The sequence below is a fragment of the Poecile atricapillus genome, chromosome 3 (genome assembly GCF_030490865.1).
Source record: "Poecile atricapillus isolate bPoeAtr1 chromosome 3, bPoeAtr1.hap1, whole genome shotgun sequence".
Lineage (NCBI taxonomy): Eukaryota > Metazoa > Chordata > Aves > Passeriformes > Paridae > Poecile > Poecile atricapillus.
In genome coordinates, this window is record NC_081251.1 from 64,464,182 (window position 1) to 64,481,687 (window position 17,506).

Sequence of the window (17,506 nt, forward strand, 5' to 3'; positions counted from 1 at the left end):
TAGGTTTTGTTGCAGTCTGCTCCTGCACCATCCATACTCTCCCACACTCATTCTTCTGGGGACTGAAAATACTCCGCACCCACAGGAGCCAACTGCCTATGCCCAGGTCCTTCAACAGAACCAAGAGCCCTTCCTGAGAGAACAACCACTTACAGCAAGTCATCACCTCTTCAAAGATGTATCATCTGCACCAAGGAGCAGTCAGTAACATGCTGAATGGTACTGCTGAACAGGAACGCTTCCTTCAGGGGGTGTCCCACCCTCAACTGCACTCTCTCGCATAGATATAAAAATAACAAATTCAATCCTTCAATAATTTATTTCTTTTTACCAGAGAAAGTTTTTCAATTATACATTTAAGTTTGTAACTTTCAACACTAGAGTAAATAGATGTAAAAAAAAAAATAGCTGTGCAAATTTCAAATTGCATTGTTTCAAATAATATAAATATTTTAATAAAACATACTTTCACATTAAGGTTCACAAAATATATAAAATTTAACAGAAATAAGTCATGAGTTATTTAATTTTTTTTCTTTTTAGTAACTGTTTTTTTTTAGTAACTAGGAAAAGAAAAAGCTTCTAAACTTGAGAAGCAAGTTAGAAGAGGTATCACCTCCAAAATCATAGCAGCAAAACAGATGCTGAAAACTTAAAAGGTGTAAAAGGAGAAGAGAGAAGCAGGTAACAGGCACAGTGGTAAAGCTGAGGTTGCTAAAGAAAGTATTGCAGATTGCGAAGTGGATGCATAAACTTCAGGAGTAAAATCTCAGCTCTGAAGAACTCTTGTTACTGAGCTCCCAGCTGTTTGCATGCTAACAGAATCACATTAAGGATGACATAAAGTGTGACAGAAATGGGGAGGCAGGGTATGAACAGCACACACATACTCCTGACAGTTGCAGTGCAAGAGAGACAAGAGTCAATCTTGTTTCAGAAGTGAAGACAAAGGGCTTTGGGGTTTTTCTTGTCTGTTGGAGGTAATTCCTTCCACTCAAATGGGAAATGGCAGGATTCATTTTCCCCATCACGTGCATTTCTTCTGCGGCTTCTGTCTTTCCAGTTGTCTTGGGATCTGGGGAAAGGGTCTAAATGCTGGGTAGGTTAAGCATGTTAAAGCATGTGGAGCAGACCAGTGCTGGTCTTGTTTCTGGCTGTGGTTTGCTGAGGGCTCTGCAAACACAGAACTGCTAGCTGCTATCATCCTAAATCCCCATGGGAGCTCCTGCCCTGGTGAGCTCTGTAGGAACAGCAAGGACACAGGCAAATCAAACCACTTCTTCAGATGCCAGCTGGAAGTTGTGCAAGTCTGTCCTGGGTAATTCCCACTCAGGAAGGACTTGCCCCTGACTGATGTATGCAAACATAAAAAGGTCCTGCACCTCTGACAGTAGATGTGGCTCCTTGCCTGGGAGAGGGGAGGAGAATTGTATTGAGAAAGAGGCAGAACTGGGAAGTTCTTTGGATTCAAATGCTTCACACTTCCTACTGGGAAGTCCAAGAATTAAATATGGCATTGTAGGAGCTTAGTCATGAACAAGAGCTCTGTGCAGAAGGCAATGTGACGTTCTCAGCAGTCCTTGTATGCAGTGTTTAGAGGAAGTAGAAATTTATTCCCATTCTTGGGAATAAACATGATCTGAGCAGACAGCTTATGTTTCCCCCCACCCTCCCACTCCCGTTAAGTGTTTTGGACGTAGCACCATTTCAGAGAAGGAAGTAGCTGGTATTGCTTTCTTGTTCCCCACTAGCCATAGATCTGTTTGAACTGGTAGCATTCATTGCAGTAGCCATTGCACTTGGCATTGCCATAGTGGTCACAGGCAGGGGCTCGGCAGCGTTGCTTGGGAGGCTCCTGTGCCACTGGCTCCCTGGCACTCCCCGACGGTGGCAGCTGACCAAGGCGCCGGCACTCCGGGCACAGATCATCACTTCTGCAGGCCATGTTGTTTCTACACGAAGCCACAGAACACTGTCTCTTCTGGGTACTCAGTGCTGCTCGCTGCACATCTCTGTGCTGCCCTGTTCTCTTGAAAAATATTAAAACACATTGTCAGTCACTGTGCTGGCAGCACAAACATCCTTTCATTTCCTTTCTAGTCTGTTCATGGTTTGTATAGGTAACCACTTGGGGACTGTTCACAGGCGCTCCTAGAAAGTGCAATACCAAGAGCCAAGTTGAGTTTTACCAAAGAAATTCTGTCATTTCTTAGGAAAAAATATTGGTTTTTTTTATCTTTGGCAACCCTCAGTTCTAAAAGGACCAAAACAAACCAAATTTAAAAAAGCCTTAGCTCTGTGATGGACTCAATCAAAAATTCAGCTTGAATCCCTTGACACAGCAGCACAGCTCAAAGGGTAAGAATGAAAATCTCTGCCCAATCAACAAAATAAACTAGCTGTTGGTTCAACTGCTTTCACTGAAATTGCTGGCAAAATCCTAGCTGAGGTAAAACAGAGCATGGCCATAACAACCCTAAACTAAGAATGACTTTTTACAGCAGAAAAAAAATCATATGCTCTGTGCTCGTCTTTCCATGGTAGTTAAGATGCAGTCATTTGAGGATTTTCTAGTATGGATCCCAAGCTGTTCCCACAAGGGAAGAACATGCAGTGCTAAACAAGAGGAAGATTTTGATAAGTTCACACTTACTTCTGGCTGTCTCACCAGCTGTTCTTCTGTCCTTCTGGCTTCTTGGAATCGCTGGTTCTGAGCTATAATGAAGCAGTTCTGGCAGTACCCCTCAAGCATGGTGCTGCCCAGGGTGCCACAGTCGCGCCGCTGGCAGGACACAGTGTTACGGAAGCCGGCAGCAGAGCTCCCTGTCTGATCTGCTGCCGAAGACTTCCTCTGAGATCTCCTCTGGTGGCGTAGCAAAACACTGTCTGTAATGCAAAGCATGAACAGGAGCAGTTTGAATGTGCCCAATAGATCTGATGACCCAAAGCAGCTATAAAAAGCTCCCCTCCTTAAAAAATGAAAATAAATTTAAAAGCGCAACTAGCCTCAAACATGGGTTTTTGACAATCCTGAGACCCGCCCCCAGTTGGTACATCTTTCTTCATGTTACATAAATAAGGGTGCCAATGCAGCCTGATTTTCAAGTAAGTTTTTGAAACATATGATTTGGGAAAAACTTGCCCTAAGTGGGAAACCTAGATCCCACTGAAGTCAAGACAAATTTCACCTTTGACTTTGCTATGACTGTCATCTGTGACCTACCCATTTCAGCCTCCCCCATTTCAGTCACATCAGATAATTGAAGTACAGTGGTACAGAGCTTAAGGGGAATAAGTGCATTATACTTTTTAGTCTCATGAAGCAATCTTATATGTTCCAGAATCAGATGGAAAAAAAATTTCATTGTGAGCAATGCTGGAAAATAAGGTATTGCAAGCTGGCATAGAAGTTCCCTAAACTGAACACATGTGGAAAGATCACTGTTGTGAAAGATGTCTCTGCCAACAGCAGGTGGGTTGAATTAGATGATCTTTAAGGGTCCCTTCCAACCCAACCTATTCCATGTGTCTTTATTTGTATCAGCAAACTTATCAGCAATAAAATAGTCTGAAGAGATAAGTAATAATTCTTTCTTACATATGCCTTTCAGGCTCTGTATCTGTGAAACAGGGCAGTCGCATGAAAGATGAAGAATTCATGCTGTGATTTATTCAGAGACTATTGCCTTTTTGAAGGTCAGTCTTTAAACACACATGCATGCACACACAGGGTATTACCAAGGAAGATTCCAAGGTAGAGTGTAACAACACACTCCTAAGTTACTCCAAAATACAAGCTAATTATCTACAGTCAACTTCTACTTGCTCTGCTTGTCAAAGTAACTACAGTGGTTCCTCCAGGGCATTATACCTGTTACACCCAGAACAGATAGAGATCTACTGATTCTTCAAGGCTTTTTAAACACCTTGCTAACATAACTGATTTTCAGTAACTTCCGTACATTTACAGCAGTTCCCTCACTGCCCTCTACAACTTGTCTAGCTGTGAAGAGAATTCATATCAAACCGTGAGTGCAGTGGATGATGGGGAGGTATCAAAAGCTACCCCCTCCTGAGTTGGTTTTGCTTCCATCAAAGCTGAAATGCAGTTTTACAAGAGATTTCACATATTTCTCACACTACTGCCATGTGCCCCTTTATGGTATGCTGGTTTTGTCTGGGGTAAAAGACAGTGGCTGGTATGGGGCTGTGTTTTGGATTTGTGCTGAGCACAAGGTTGAAAATATTGAGATATTTTTGTTATTGCTAAGCAGGGCCTACACAAAGCCAAGGCCTTTCCTACTCTTCACACTGCCCTACTGGCAAGGGTGCATGGGAGGTTGGGAGAAGACACAGCCTGAACACCTGCCTGTCCATGGCAAGCAATGAATTAGTTCTTTATTTTGCTTTGCTTGTGTATGCAGTTTTTGCTTTTTCTATCAAACTGTTTTTATCCAAACCCATGAGTTCTCCAGCTTTTACGCTTCTGATTCTCTACCTGAGCCCAATGGTGGGAAAGTGAGCGAGCAGCTGTGTGGGGCCTGGTTGCTGGCTGGGGTTAACCATGACAATGGAATAATAACAGACAGGAAATCACCTTCTCCTCACACTGTTTTCACTACCCCTGCCCTTTTATACCCAGTACACAGAACGCCACAGTTCGAGGAGGCTCATCTGCAGCCAAAGTGTGCCAAAGCTCACTCCATTTCCACTTACCATGGTTTTCCCTGTACTCAAAGAAACAGAGTGTACAAAAGCCCTCATTTTGTGATGTCCCAAAAAACTTGCAACCAGGTTTCCTACAGAGGGTGCCTTCCCTGTTCTCCTCTGGAGGCAGTGCTGGTGGCGGGGGCTCCTTGCCATGGCTGTTGGGAGCCTGATGGCAGGAGTGCTGGTGCAGGATCTGTGAGATCTGGGACGGGTCAGATGTTGATCTCTGGTGGCAGGTGGGCAGAAAAGCAGGACTGCCATTTGGGGACTGCTCTGTAGACCTTTTGAAGCAAGTGCTGCATATACCATTGAAGGTCCTCTTGGCCTTCTGACGGCACATTTTGCATGTAGCATAGTCCAAGTGTCTCTGGTCATCCAAGTTGTTGCAGGGACTGAGCTGTCTAGAGTTGTAGCAGCGTTCACACAGCCCATTGTGCTGCACATTCAATGTGAAGGGGCAGTCTGGGGTCCTGCACTTCATGGCTGTGGTTTCACTGTACAGAAAAAGACTCGGAGCGGTTGGAGGTGCAGAGCGAGGCTCTGTTACAGGCCCTTCAGATGTCCATCCCCCAGGTTCACAAATATCCCCACGGGAGGAGCCTGACCCAGCTGCCTTCAGCTTCTCAGGTGCTGATTTGGAGGTCTGCTTTCTGCCTTTTTTCCCTTGGGACCTCTGCTCAAAGCATTCGTGGCAGTAGGGCTGGGTGTTCACAGACATGTAGAAAGGGCAATTTGGTGTTTCACATTTCATCTGTAAGAGGGAGAGTTGGGAAAGTGACAGTTCCTGTCTGTTCCTGGAACATGTCTCTCTTCTAGCAGGTTCAGCATTCTCCTGCCACTTCTTGTACTCATGCTGTACCAGTTGAAAGTAATCTTCCACGAGGTTTATTTCTTTGGGTAGGTTGCCTTCATCTAACCTGACAGCCAAAAAAAAGAAGACTGCATCAGTGGTTGAAAGGAGCAGATGGTGGGAGTGGAGGCAAATACAAGCAATGTGGGAAGGAAATACAGATTTAATGCAATTTTATGCAATTTAATGCAAGTTTAATTTTACTCAGACAGAAGATCTGGGATGCTACACTATTGCTGTAAATGGAAATTATTTTCAAAGCAGGTGTTCAGTGATGGAGACTTTCACATCTGAAATAAATGCCCTGAAACAATGTTAAACAGAAGTCTTCTTAAAAGGCTTTGTAGGTGAAGGTTTTCTGTCTAAGAACTGTTTGCACAAAGAGTATGTGTAATCTCTCAGAAGCAGAAAGTCCCACAAATGGTGAATTTCTCTCAGGAACAGTGCTCAGCTGAGTAGAGGTTAGAGTAAAAGACCCCTTTCTTTACCAACACACACTAAGAACAAGCCCTTCCTACAATGGGCTCAGCATTTCATGAGGCAGTTTATCATGAAATCTGCTCCTGGTTCTGCCCTGTTGGGTCTGTATCTAACAGCAGAATTCTTCTAACAAACTGTGGGGCTTCATTGTGGTGCACCCATCACACCAACCTTACTCTGCCTCCAGCTACAGGGAAAACCCTACACTGGAGCTTCACCATGCCACAGTTGGTAGGATGAGGAGCTAACATTTCTGGCAATGCTCCAGAACACAACTAGGCAGAGCAACTAGGGAAGCTCCAGTGCTACCCTTCACGTGTGCATATATCTTCTGGGTAGAAAGACTTCAATTTTCAATGCTCCTACACCAGAGCTAGCAAACAGCATAAAGATTCCTTTCTGTGTGGTAGCAGAAGCAAAGGCAGAGGACACAGGGAGTTACTTCCCTCCATCAGTTCTGAGGGGACTGGTTGGGCATCACTGCCAGTGTCCATTGAATATGAGAAGCTGATGGGTGTTGCCAGCTATTCCCTGCATGCTATTGATGCTCAACCATCAGGGGGACAAGCAGAGACACCAGTTCCTCCACTGGCCACAGCTTCCTGCCAACTGCCACACAGAACAGCCCAGGGTGTTGAAGCATCTGTGCTCAGAACATACTGCCAAGTACTTTCCCCAGGGCAGCTAAAGTTACACCAACTGCCCATTATGCAATGTGCTTTACACAAAGCACAAGAGCTTGGGCTAACTAGTTCCTGCATTTAACTACTTTTCAGCCACCTTCCTGTGAAATCCGTAAGTCAGTGAAACTGATCAAATGGATTTTTTCTTCTAAAATGCTAGTTTTAGTTTGTTAAGTTTGAACACATTTTTGCCTTTAAACTTGAGACTGGCCTCAGCTCATACTACTTCAAAACATATCAACAGTAATGATAATATTTCATATTTCAGATAGTAAACACATAGGCCACCTAGGAAGGAAGGAAAGACCAAAAGAACTCACTGGGCTGCCCAACTTGTCTCACCCCTGTAAACAAGATAACTTTGAGGAAACAGGAATGACACTCACTTTGCAGCATTAATTAGATGAGTTGTACCATGATCCCAGCCTTGCACTGGAATTTCTATCACTATCAAGTAGTCTTTTAGCAGCTGCTCTTTCTCCCTCTCTTCTGCATCTGTCAGAAAGTGCACATTCAAATCCTCAAATCTGCCTTGTTCACTGGTAACCAGAGGGACAGCCCGGATTTCTGTGGGGAAACAAGATGGATTAAAACATACACACACAGATAGATATAGATATATATAGATAAAAATATATATATACACACACATACACACACACACACACACACATATATATACACAGATATATATATGTATATTCATACACACACATGTAACCAGGCAGTTAGGAATAACCATAAAATGCAAAAATGAAGGTAACACCATTAAATTTTTGACAGAGAGGAGAACAGCTGGGCAGAGCAATCAGTTTCTATGTGGTACCACTGAGGGAGGTTGCAGACACAGCTACATCACAAATTTAGCCCCATCCAACAGTAGTTTTAATGTCCCCATAGCAACTATCTTCTCCATGTGAACAGGATTGTAGATATTTGTCTGTTATGCCTTTTGGTGGGACGATGCTGTAACCTGAACCTAGAAAAATGCTGTCCACTCAGAAGACATGCATTAAAAATGGTAAAGCCTATATTTCATTATTCCTGCCAGCCAGTGATACTCTGCAGTGAGACTGCATCCTTCAAAGCTTCTTCTCTCACGATGTAGAAAGGAGGCCAGAACACAATAAAGCAGAGGCTACCCTTTGACCAATTCCAGCCTGCAAGCAGGTGAGTTGCACTCTACTTTCAACCTTTAGTTGGTTGAACTTAAAGGTAACCTTTAGTTCCTACTCAGATTCACAGACTCAAAAAATCAAAGCTCTTTCTGCTCACATTTTACGAATATATTGCAAATTAATCTTATTTAACTTTAAAAATGCAAATCTAAACCAGATCATATTTCAAATGCATTACCAACACAGTGGTTTTGAAGAAAGAACATAAATACCAAATGAAGTTCTTGAAAAATACCTGGCCCACTGTCCTTCAGAGTCACCAGTGGTGTAAAATGCATGTTGTCATAGCCAAGCACAATTGGGTATCTGTAGCATTCTTCAGATGGCCACAGGAGAGGCAAGTAAACACCACCAACATTCAGAGGAGCAAAACTGGAGCCTGACTCTAAACTTCTAACCACTTTATCTACATGAAGAAGAAAAAGAAAACACAAATAAGTATGTGCTACAGGCAAGAGAAAATGCATGCTGGGGGTTTTAGAATAATTGCTGGAAACATCGTGTTTTGAAATGCATCCACCTGAAAACAACAGCTGTTGACTAAGATTACTAACACAGCACAAGAGTAAACAGTGGGATGACTGGCCAGACAACTCACCTGCAAGGACAATGACTGGCCTTCTGAGGATGTTAGCAAGGACGAAGATGTGGATTTCTTCCAGTGCATTATAGGGAAGCCTGTTTCGAGCCCCAGATATTTCTGGGGAGGTCATTTCAATGAGGTATTCCCACTCCTCCTCCCAGTTCTGAGGAAAGAAACAGCTGTCACCAATGGTTCAAAGACATAGAGGTCAGGAGTCAGATGCAGCACAGCAGTGCTCAAATAATTTTCCCATTTCCTCCAAAGGAAGACTATTTCTGCTCTCCATTAATGACAGAATCCATGAAGCCACAAAGCAAACAGAATCGGCAAGGCAAGCCAGAAAAACTCAGAAAACAGCACTATTCCCTCAGGCTGCCTTACCCGGGTGTCATAATGGAGTCCCGTTTCTACAAACTCCTGGGATTTAACAGTCTCCCGCTGCCAGCGGAGCTTGAAGTTCCGTGTGTCAATCTCCCTGAGAGCACTAAACAATGTTTTTCTTAAGACAAGGTCGAAATCTTCAATACCCCACATGTACTGCGATGCAGCATGCATAAGGCAATTTCCATCACCTAGAAAAAAGAAGAGTGCATTATTTTCAAATGGCTACTTAAATAAAACACCACAAACCTGTGAGATGTAGAATTACACTGCACATATGCATATTTCCTGTGCACTTCTCTCTAAGCCTCAGACAGAAGGGTTGTGAAGAAGGAGATCAGAGTTATGGTCTCTGTTCAGAGACAGAGACAGAAAACTTCCCTCCCTACTGTTTTTGTCTCTGTACCAGTCCAAGTTAAGCTGACATCCATCAATGCCCCTTACCTATCTTACTTAATTTTGACTGATATCACAAACTAAATTTTGGTGTCAACTATAAATGTCAAACACAGCTGAAATGGCTTTTTAAACACAACAGTCATCTTAAATTTACAAAAAAAGATGTAAATCTCCCTCATTGGTGTTTATAGAAATATATACCAAATGACATGAGGCTGAGATAATGGAAACCACTAAGAAAATATTATAGTAACACCAACTATAGCCTCACAACCCCTGATGAGAACTGCTTGGCACTCGTCTGTGCTTGATGGAGGAATGGTAATAAAAAAGGAGACAGAAAGGGAATGGGAGGTGATTTATGTAAAGCAATCACAGGAACACCTCTGGCCTTCCTCTCAGAAATGATAGGAAGTTGGTTTGTTACATATATTATTTAGAGGACTGGTTTTTAAAACACAAAATCAAAACCAAGTAAATGAAAAACAGTGATTCATTTACACAATCTCCTTGCATTGAAAAATTCCTCTTTACAGGTAGGAAGGATTGTGATATTCTGCAGTTTCAGAGGGGAAACTGAGACTCAGAGGAGATAACTTAATTAAAAGGTGTGACAAAAAATACATCTATGCCTGGGTTTCAAATTGTATATCTAGCCATGTTCTTCAAAAGCCATGTTCTTCTTCACTGTCTCCCCTGAAAGGGAGACATCAATAATCATTACTGTCATGTGCTCAGAGGCAAAACTAGCTCTAATGTTTTACCACAGTGGTAAACAGATTCACCCAATGCTAAGAAACCATACCAATTTTCTTGGAATAGAAAACATCAACCCTGGTAAAGCTACTAGATTTTTCTCATGTGAAAAAAAAACCCAAACAAATCCACCCAAAGAACTCCCACAAAATAATTAAACCCAGTTTGCCACACACATTTTGAGTTCAATTATACCATTTGTGAACACTTTTGCTACCTGTGAAATTGCAGGGAAAAGCCTACAACAGAATCCAGTTCCCAAATAAGATACAACTTGAAATCTACTCAATGCTTCATAAATTGTCATGGGATTGGTGCATATCAAGTTCCTGCAACTGCCTTCTATTTTCAGAATGCTGTCTTGCAAAGCTTACTTCAATTCTGCAGGCTGCTTACTTGAGCTCAAAAATCAGGGAACAACCAAGAAGACTGAAAAACCAACTGGGTTTCTTCTTCTGACCAAGAAAGATGACATATTAATCCCATTAAAATTTTCCCTTTGCAAAATCTAGAGCAAAGATAAGATTAAAATTTTTCTCTCTCTGAGAGCTCACTTTCGGTTCTTTATTTAGAAGCACTGCCCAAAATTCCTTACACAGCACTTGGAATTCCCCCACACCGTTTGATTAGCAATTGAGCAACAGTTGTACTTTTTGTTCTGCGGGTGAAGTGTGGCCTCCCTCGGACTTTCCCAGGGGGTGTGGCTTGGCGAGGTGGAATGAATGCCAATTCATTATACAAGTGAAATCTCTACAGCCAATAGATGCTGGAATTTTTAAATAAAAAAAAAAAGAAAAAACCCAAACAGTTTCGATTTTTGTACCTCCTACCGCTTTCCTTCTATCATCCATTCAGATGTCTGCAAAGAAATATGTGGTGATTCAAAACGTCTTTTTTAACTATGAAAACCCCATCATTCCACAGATTCACAAACATATTAAGTAAAATATACATCAAAAGATCCTGTAGGAGATACTTTCTCTCTTTTCAACAACTACAACCTTAATCAGAAAAAAACCCCAGAATTTTCTGAAGCAAGCCCACTGCTGACTGAGAGAACTAACATATTCCTCCCACATCTATGGGTTAAGCAGCTAAACGTTTAAAAAATATTTTTTATGCCACATAGGAGGGAAAAAAAAAAAAAGGTTGTTTTCTGGAATAGTACAGGGCTTCTCCAGACTTCTGCACTTCTTTCAGAGATCCTCTCCTACAGTCCAATCTACCTTCTCCTGCAAAAGTCTTTCAACGCAACTACTTTGCATAACTCACAGGTTTCCAAAGCCACTCCTACTCATGCACTTAATGACCCTGAAGCACTGAAATGAAGCCAAGTTCTTTGTCTGCTCAGTTTATGGGGAGACCACAAACCTTGCTCTGCCTACCCTTCCCTCAACCTGCCCTAATATTTCAGCATCTCATATACTGGTATGCCTGCTCGTGGGTGGGATCCAAGTCCACACTATTCCCACGTGTAACACTGGTCAATGGTCATGAGCCAAAGGAGGTCAGTGTTGCTGAATGTAATGTGGTCACCAAGGGTCAGTCCAAGGCAGTGTTAACCCCTGCAGGATTTGTATTGACTGGAGACTGGGGGCTCTGAAACTGCTACTCTTTGCCCTGGGCAAAAATTGTGCGCATTGTCCATTTTCCTAGAAAGTCTGTTTGAGTGAAATTTTTAAGATGCAACACTTGGAGTGACATTACCTTCCCAGTACCTGAAAAGTGCTGCCTGCCCTAGCTGCAACTCTGGTCCTTCCAAAGCTCAAGATTCCATTACTTCCGTGCTCACCCCTAATTGCAGTCATGAGAATTGTACACCAAATCAAATGCAGCCCAAAAAGCCCATCAGAAGGTCAGTGCCTCTACAACAGTTACAGACATGCACATCAACATCAGGCTTTAGGTTGGGCAGTGACATCTACCCAATGGGTCTATTTTTATGGTTTCTGTACAACACAGCCGTGTTGTTTCTCAGTCAGACTAAGAAATATGGCAGAACTTGGAAAGGGAGAAGTGTGGACTAGGAAGATAAGGGCGATGTGTATACAAGCAGATATGAAAAGAAGCAAACACAGAACACAACACAGACTTCAACAATGTTACAGGTCCACCACACCCAGTGTTGCTCTAACTGCTGTGATCTGCTCCTCGAGCAAAGCGTACGTATTTTACATCTTCTTAAAGTCCTCACTGTCCCAGTCTATTCTTGCTGGTTAGGGGTAACCTATACTGTAAGGAATCCTGAGTCCAAGTTTGCAGCTGCGTGACCATAAGTCATAGAATCGTTCCAAATCTTTCCTCCACTGAATGTGAAATGCCTGGTGACTCTTACAGTCATGTGCCGAGGTTTCCTGCTCAAGACTCTGGACAAACATAACCTGTTCAGGAAATCTTGGCACTACTGCTGTGCCTTTTCATTTATAGCACTTGATGCAATACACACACAGAGTAACCCAAAAGCCAAGTCCTGAAACCAGCACTGACTGTTGAAAGAAAAGGGCACTGCAAAATTTATCTTGCACAAAGATGGGTGTCAGTCACACAACCTGGGAGTTACTGGTGGGCCCTGAGGGAAGGCAAGAGCTGGCAAACCCAGGCAGAGAGCTGAGGATGAGGGAGCAGCTCCAGTGTGGGGTGCTGACTCCAGGAACAGCAGTGTCAGGGTCCCTGGAGACTCCATGTTTTGAGTGCTATTGCTGTCACTGCTGTTAAAGCTGGATCAGCACGCAAGCACTGCCTGCCAGCTACAACAGCAGGACTTATTGGAAGGATATTAGCTTCTGCTAAATATACATAGAAATGCATCCCTGGTCACTCAAAGCATCTGAAGGCTCCTCTTGACTGGCGTTAAAGGATGTTTGGCACTTCCGATAAGGCAGCCGATATGTAGCAGTCAAGATTCATGGGAAGGCAATGGGTTCCAAATCAAATTTCCCTGCCTTGTTCTTGACTCTGAAGAGCCACAGGTTACTGACATTATGAAAATATCTGTGAAATTCTGCAATATTCACATACTGTGGTATGGGCAAGGGTCTGCTACAGCCTCAGGACCGTATATATCACACGGAAAGAATTTTAATTTTCAAAACTAAAATTACAAGATAGCACATTTTTAAAGCAATGTGCTTCTGTTTCAGTAATGTGAACTCAGATGCTATAAATAAAGATGCTACATTAGTATGACCTGTTTTACTGTGAGTGCAAAGACCTGCTCGTAACTTACCATTAGTCTTCAAAGGAACAAGTCTCCGAACTTCCCTGCACCAGTTGAGCTTCCTCTGGCGCTCCAGTGAAGTCTGGGTAGCCTGGTCAGTCAGGGACTTCTGAAGCATTTCCCGAAACTGGGGACAAAACTGGCACATTCTGAACATTTCAATGGTGTATCTGTGCATAGTCCTGAAGTGATGAATTATTCCACTGGGAGGTCTGACTAGATCCTCAGGTGTCCTCTCTCTGATCTCCATAGCCTTCAGCATATTGCTCTGATACAAAGCTTGAGGAAGGATGTGTTGGCCAGCCATGTTTCTAGAAGACATCTGAAATGAAAAAGGATCCTTTTATTGGCATGTTAGTGTCCTTCTATCACAGTGCTACCACTTCTGCAGAAGCTGAGAAGGCACTTTCAGGGTGGGATTCTGGATGAAGTTTTGCTTGAATCAAGCACAGAGTAGATACAGTCCAATTAAGCCTTTATAAAGAATGTTTTTTTAAAGATTATATTCACTAACTTTTCTGCATTACTCAGATACAGACGCTGATCAGTTTATCCCACTCATTTGCTGATATAATTTACTGTGATATTAAAGAGGATTTATGCGTTACTAAGGAAACTGCATCACCATTCAAAAAAAGTATTTAAATCAAAGTAAGGGTAAGAGAAGGCAGGATCAAGGGAAGGGAAATTATCCTGGAAACTTAACTAATTGATAATTGCACAGTGTAATCCCATATGCGCTTGCTGAATTTAAGCACATTTACAGCTTTTGTATAGGTAATATGCAAAAAAAAAAAAAAAAAAAAAAAAAGCAGTTAATGACCACTTCAGATTTCCACAGCCCATACATTCTGAGCAGTGATGGTCAGTAGAGTACAGAAAGAGCCCAAAGAATTGCAAGCTGTGCTAGCATCAGTCACATACTTACAACGGCCAGATATGGTAGATGAGGAATTTGTCACTTGGAGACAGACTTAGGTTACTTTTCTTGAAGCTCTCTGTATTTAGTGAGTGGTAGAGCTATGGCTCAGAAATGCTTCTGCTGTGTGTGGGGGTGAAGCCTGCAGTGCTACTATTACTCAGTGGTAAGTCAACAGAGCTGAAAAAGCATTTCCATTTGGCTCAAAACCCCCAAAATATTTCCACAGCAGGACATGTAATGTTCACTGCCCTGCATCCCCTTCTTCAGTAACTCTGGCCTCATGGGTACAGCAAGAAAAAAAAAAAAAAGAAACCCACAACCTCAAACCTGCTACCCTCTATGAAATACTTATTCAGAGGATACTAACTTTGTGGCTAGTTAGAGCCAAATGTAGGGACCACATGCCTCAAAACCCCTGTGCACTGCAGTAAGAACAACAATAACAACAATACAAATTTTTACAGGGAGAGACTCCCCATGCTGTCCACAAACATTCTTGCTTTGTTTAAAAACAAAGCAAAAATTTTGTATCAAGACAAATAAAAGTATGCATGCCTACAGTGTTTAGAGTACAAGGAGTCACATTAGGAGAACCCACCATTGCGACTGTGAATCTAGGGACAAGTATCAAGCCGTATACGTGTATCAATCTCTGGATATCAAGTATGGGGAAAAAAGAAGCAACTAAAAATTGTTTATGCAGCTATTAGGAAGTTTTCTCATGGAGGTGGGAGTCAGGAGGCAGAGAGAGAGGAAGAACTTCAATCTGACAGACTGACCAGGAAGGCATTTCCTGGTCTATGGAGGCAGAAGACCCCTCTTGCACAAGAAGGCTTTAGAATCCCCTTCCCCACAGGGAAACAGCTGCTCTCTCCTCTTCACCTAGACTCTTCCATTGGCACCGTCCACCTCCAAATGCCCAAAAGCTTTCAGCAAGACCGTCTCAGGGTGAGAGGGGACCTCAAACTCCAGGTGCCAAGAGCTGACTTCTATAACCACTTTGAGAACCAGCTGATGGAGAGATGCAGTGGACATCCCGACAAGCCCTAAATAAAGGCAGATGAAACAGGCGATGCTACGAAGTCCTACTTTAGGGTGATGTCATTCACACACCGTAAGAGCACTTGGGACTGTGCTCAGGGCTGTCACATCTTGCAACATATGGTAAAGCTTTCCTTTAGGTAATAAAGATGGCATATTATTATCATTTGCCAACAAGAAACAGCCTTAAAATGAAAATAACACATTTACTTATCCACTCTCCTCACCAATATAGTTTTACACATGCTATTTATGCACGTGCAATCCTGTATTTAAATGTATGAATTATTCTAAAAAGGAAATATAAACAACCCCTTACCAGTATGATAACCACAGCTGTACTTTGCTCTGAGATGACCAAAATACTGAATTCCTCACTTATGTTAGTAGAAACACTGAGTCAATGGGATTTTTTTTTCACGAATAAAGACTAATCACATGACTAAGCACTACCGGCATGGACCCGTCAAATGGTTATTTCCAGCTTTAAGTAACAAAAAGTACTGAGTTTACAGAAGCACTCACTGAAACTACATTATTCGATACTATGTTCTACCGGCATTTTTTCCCCTCCACACGTGGAAATTACAGCTTGTGCTATTTACAGTCATAAATGTCAATCAAGACAAAAGCCAAGCAACCCTTATTTTCAAAATCGAAGTGATGAAACAAACACAACTCAATAGCCAACTAACCTGGAGATTTGAAAGTAGAAATTGAGCTACAGTTTTATTAGTCTATAGTGCCTTGCCGTGTGCTATGCTACTTTAACCTTCTGACAAGTAATGACTAGGAATTCCCAGAAAGGAACAGCTGTAAACAATAATTAGAGACAGCATCCTTTCCAAACGTGTAATGCTGAGGATGCTGGGCTCGGGAAAGCTGAATACTGTTTTGAGATCTGCCAATGGTTTCATAAAATTATTTTCATTTTCTGTCCTCTATCTGAAAAACAGCAATTAATAAACTTCTCCATAAATTGCTAAAACTTCTAAAACACCCTTTTAAGCAAATAGATTTTTCTGCCTGGGTCTTTGCCCGGTACAAACCAAAACACAGTACTACACTTCACCAAATCAGAAGATGAGGACCGAGGCTCTTTTAAATCCCCCAGGACTGGTTTACACACAGTAAGTGTTCCGCGTTCTTTGTTCCCTGACCTACTGCTCCGCTGGAGGCTGAGCATGCAAGGTGGAAAGGACACAATCCGGCCCGCCAGCTTCCCAGGAGAAAGAGCCCGAAGCTCCAGAGCGGACTTCCCCGCGGCACTCGCAGCAAGCCCGCCCGCTCTGCGAGCCGCAGCGCCCGCCGAGCCCCAGCGGGGCCGGGCCGGGCCGGCAGCAGCGGGCACAGCGGCACGGCCCGGCCGGGGGCCGGCACACGGGGCAGGACAGGCCGGGGGCCGGCACACGGGGCAGGACAGGCCGGGGGCCACCGCCAGTCCCGCCTGGTCCCCGCGGCGCCCTCCTCCAGAAGTGCCCGGGCTCCGCCGCGCCCTGCCCAGAGCGGCGCTCACCTCTCCGCGGCGGGCTCCTCCTCCGGCCGATCCGGCTGCTGCTCAGCAGCGAGGCTGAGGCGATGGGACGGAGCCGCGCTCGGGATCCATCAAAGTCCACGACGCCGGGGCTCCTTCCTTCCCTTCTCTCCACCCTCTCCCCGCCGGAGGAGCTGCTGCTGCTGCTGCTGCTGCTGCTGCTGCTGCTGCTGCTGCTGCTGCCGCCGCTGCCGCCGATGCGGAATGAAGGGCTGAGCCCAGCCTCTTGTTTTTTTTCCCTTTCTGTTTAAGCGCCCGGGTGAGGAAAAAAAAAAAAAAAAAAGAAGGAGGTTGAAAGCACAACACAGAAACCCCCACCGGGGATTTCCACCGGCAGAGCGCAGGGACTTTCCGGCCTGTGACAACCGCCGCGCCCGCCGCCGCCAGGGGGCGCCGCCGCCTCCCCGCCCGCCGTGACTCACCCGCGGGATTTTCGGGAGCCGGGATGTCATTTCTTCCTTCCTTATTCCTCTCCCCCCGGGCCAGGGGCTTGCCCATTGCGTCCCGCAGGCTTCGCTCCGCTCACGGGCCAGCGCGGTGCCGCGTGGCTGTGTCCGGAAGAGCTCCGTGTCCCTGCGCAGAGCGGCGCGGGGGCCGTGGCTGTGAAGGCCGGCTGTGGGAGGCGGCTGCCCCAGGAGCCCTCGCCGTGGCCTCACCCACACGGGCACGCGTGGCAGCGCCTGCCCTTGCACACAGGCTGCAAAAGCCCACATCCCTGCCCCAGCGTCCCAGCAGGACATTAAGGGAGCCCGTCTCGGGGAAAGTATTGCTC

At 44.2% G+C, this 17,506-nt stretch overlaps 1 protein-coding gene across 3 annotated transcripts; it reads right to left on the reverse strand.

The window, feature by feature from the left end:
* Positions 1 to 321: 321 nt before the first annotated feature.
* TNFAIP3 (TNF alpha induced protein 3) lies at positions 322 to 16,912 on the reverse strand. Of its 3 annotated transcripts, none has more exons than XM_058836766.1 (9): positions 16,717 to 16,912; positions 13,247 to 13,559; positions 8,866 to 9,056; positions 8,500 to 8,647; positions 8,137 to 8,307; positions 7,110 to 7,290; positions 4,717 to 5,627; positions 2,654 to 2,886; positions 322 to 2,029 (listed from the first exon to the last, which is right to left on the reverse strand). In XM_058836766.1, the coding sequence occupies exons 2-9, from the start codon at positions 13,557 to 13,559 to the stop codon at positions 1,748 to 1,750; spliced, it is 2,430 nt and encodes an 809-aa protein (XP_058692749.1). In that variant the 5' UTR covers positions 16,717 to 16,912; the 3' UTR covers positions 322 to 1,747. The 3 variants fall into 3 exon arrangements, with proteins under 3 accessions (XP_058692749.1, XP_058692750.1, XP_058692751.1); XM_058836767.1 differs by lacking the exon at positions 16,717 to 16,912 and adding an exon at positions 16,361 to 16,467; XM_058836768.1 differs by having other exon boundaries at positions 1,856 to 2,022.
* Between the last annotated feature and the right edge of the window lie 594 nt (positions 16,913 to 17,506).

Excerpts from the sequence above, each read along its gene's own strand:
- TNFAIP3 (XM_058836766.1), bottom strand. The coding sequence starts at position 13,559 with ATGTCTTCTAGAAACATGGCTGGCCAACACATCCTTCCTCAAGCTTTG. Across the intron at positions 5,628-7,109 it reads CATCTAATTAATGCTGCAAA|GTTAGATGAAGGCAACCTAC; the intron begins GTGAGTGTCATT and ends TTTGGCTGTCAG. Across the intron at positions 2,887-4,716 it reads TGAGTACAGGGAAAACCATG|ACAGTGTTTTGCTACGCCAC; the intron begins GTAAGTGGAAAT and ends TTTGCATTACAG.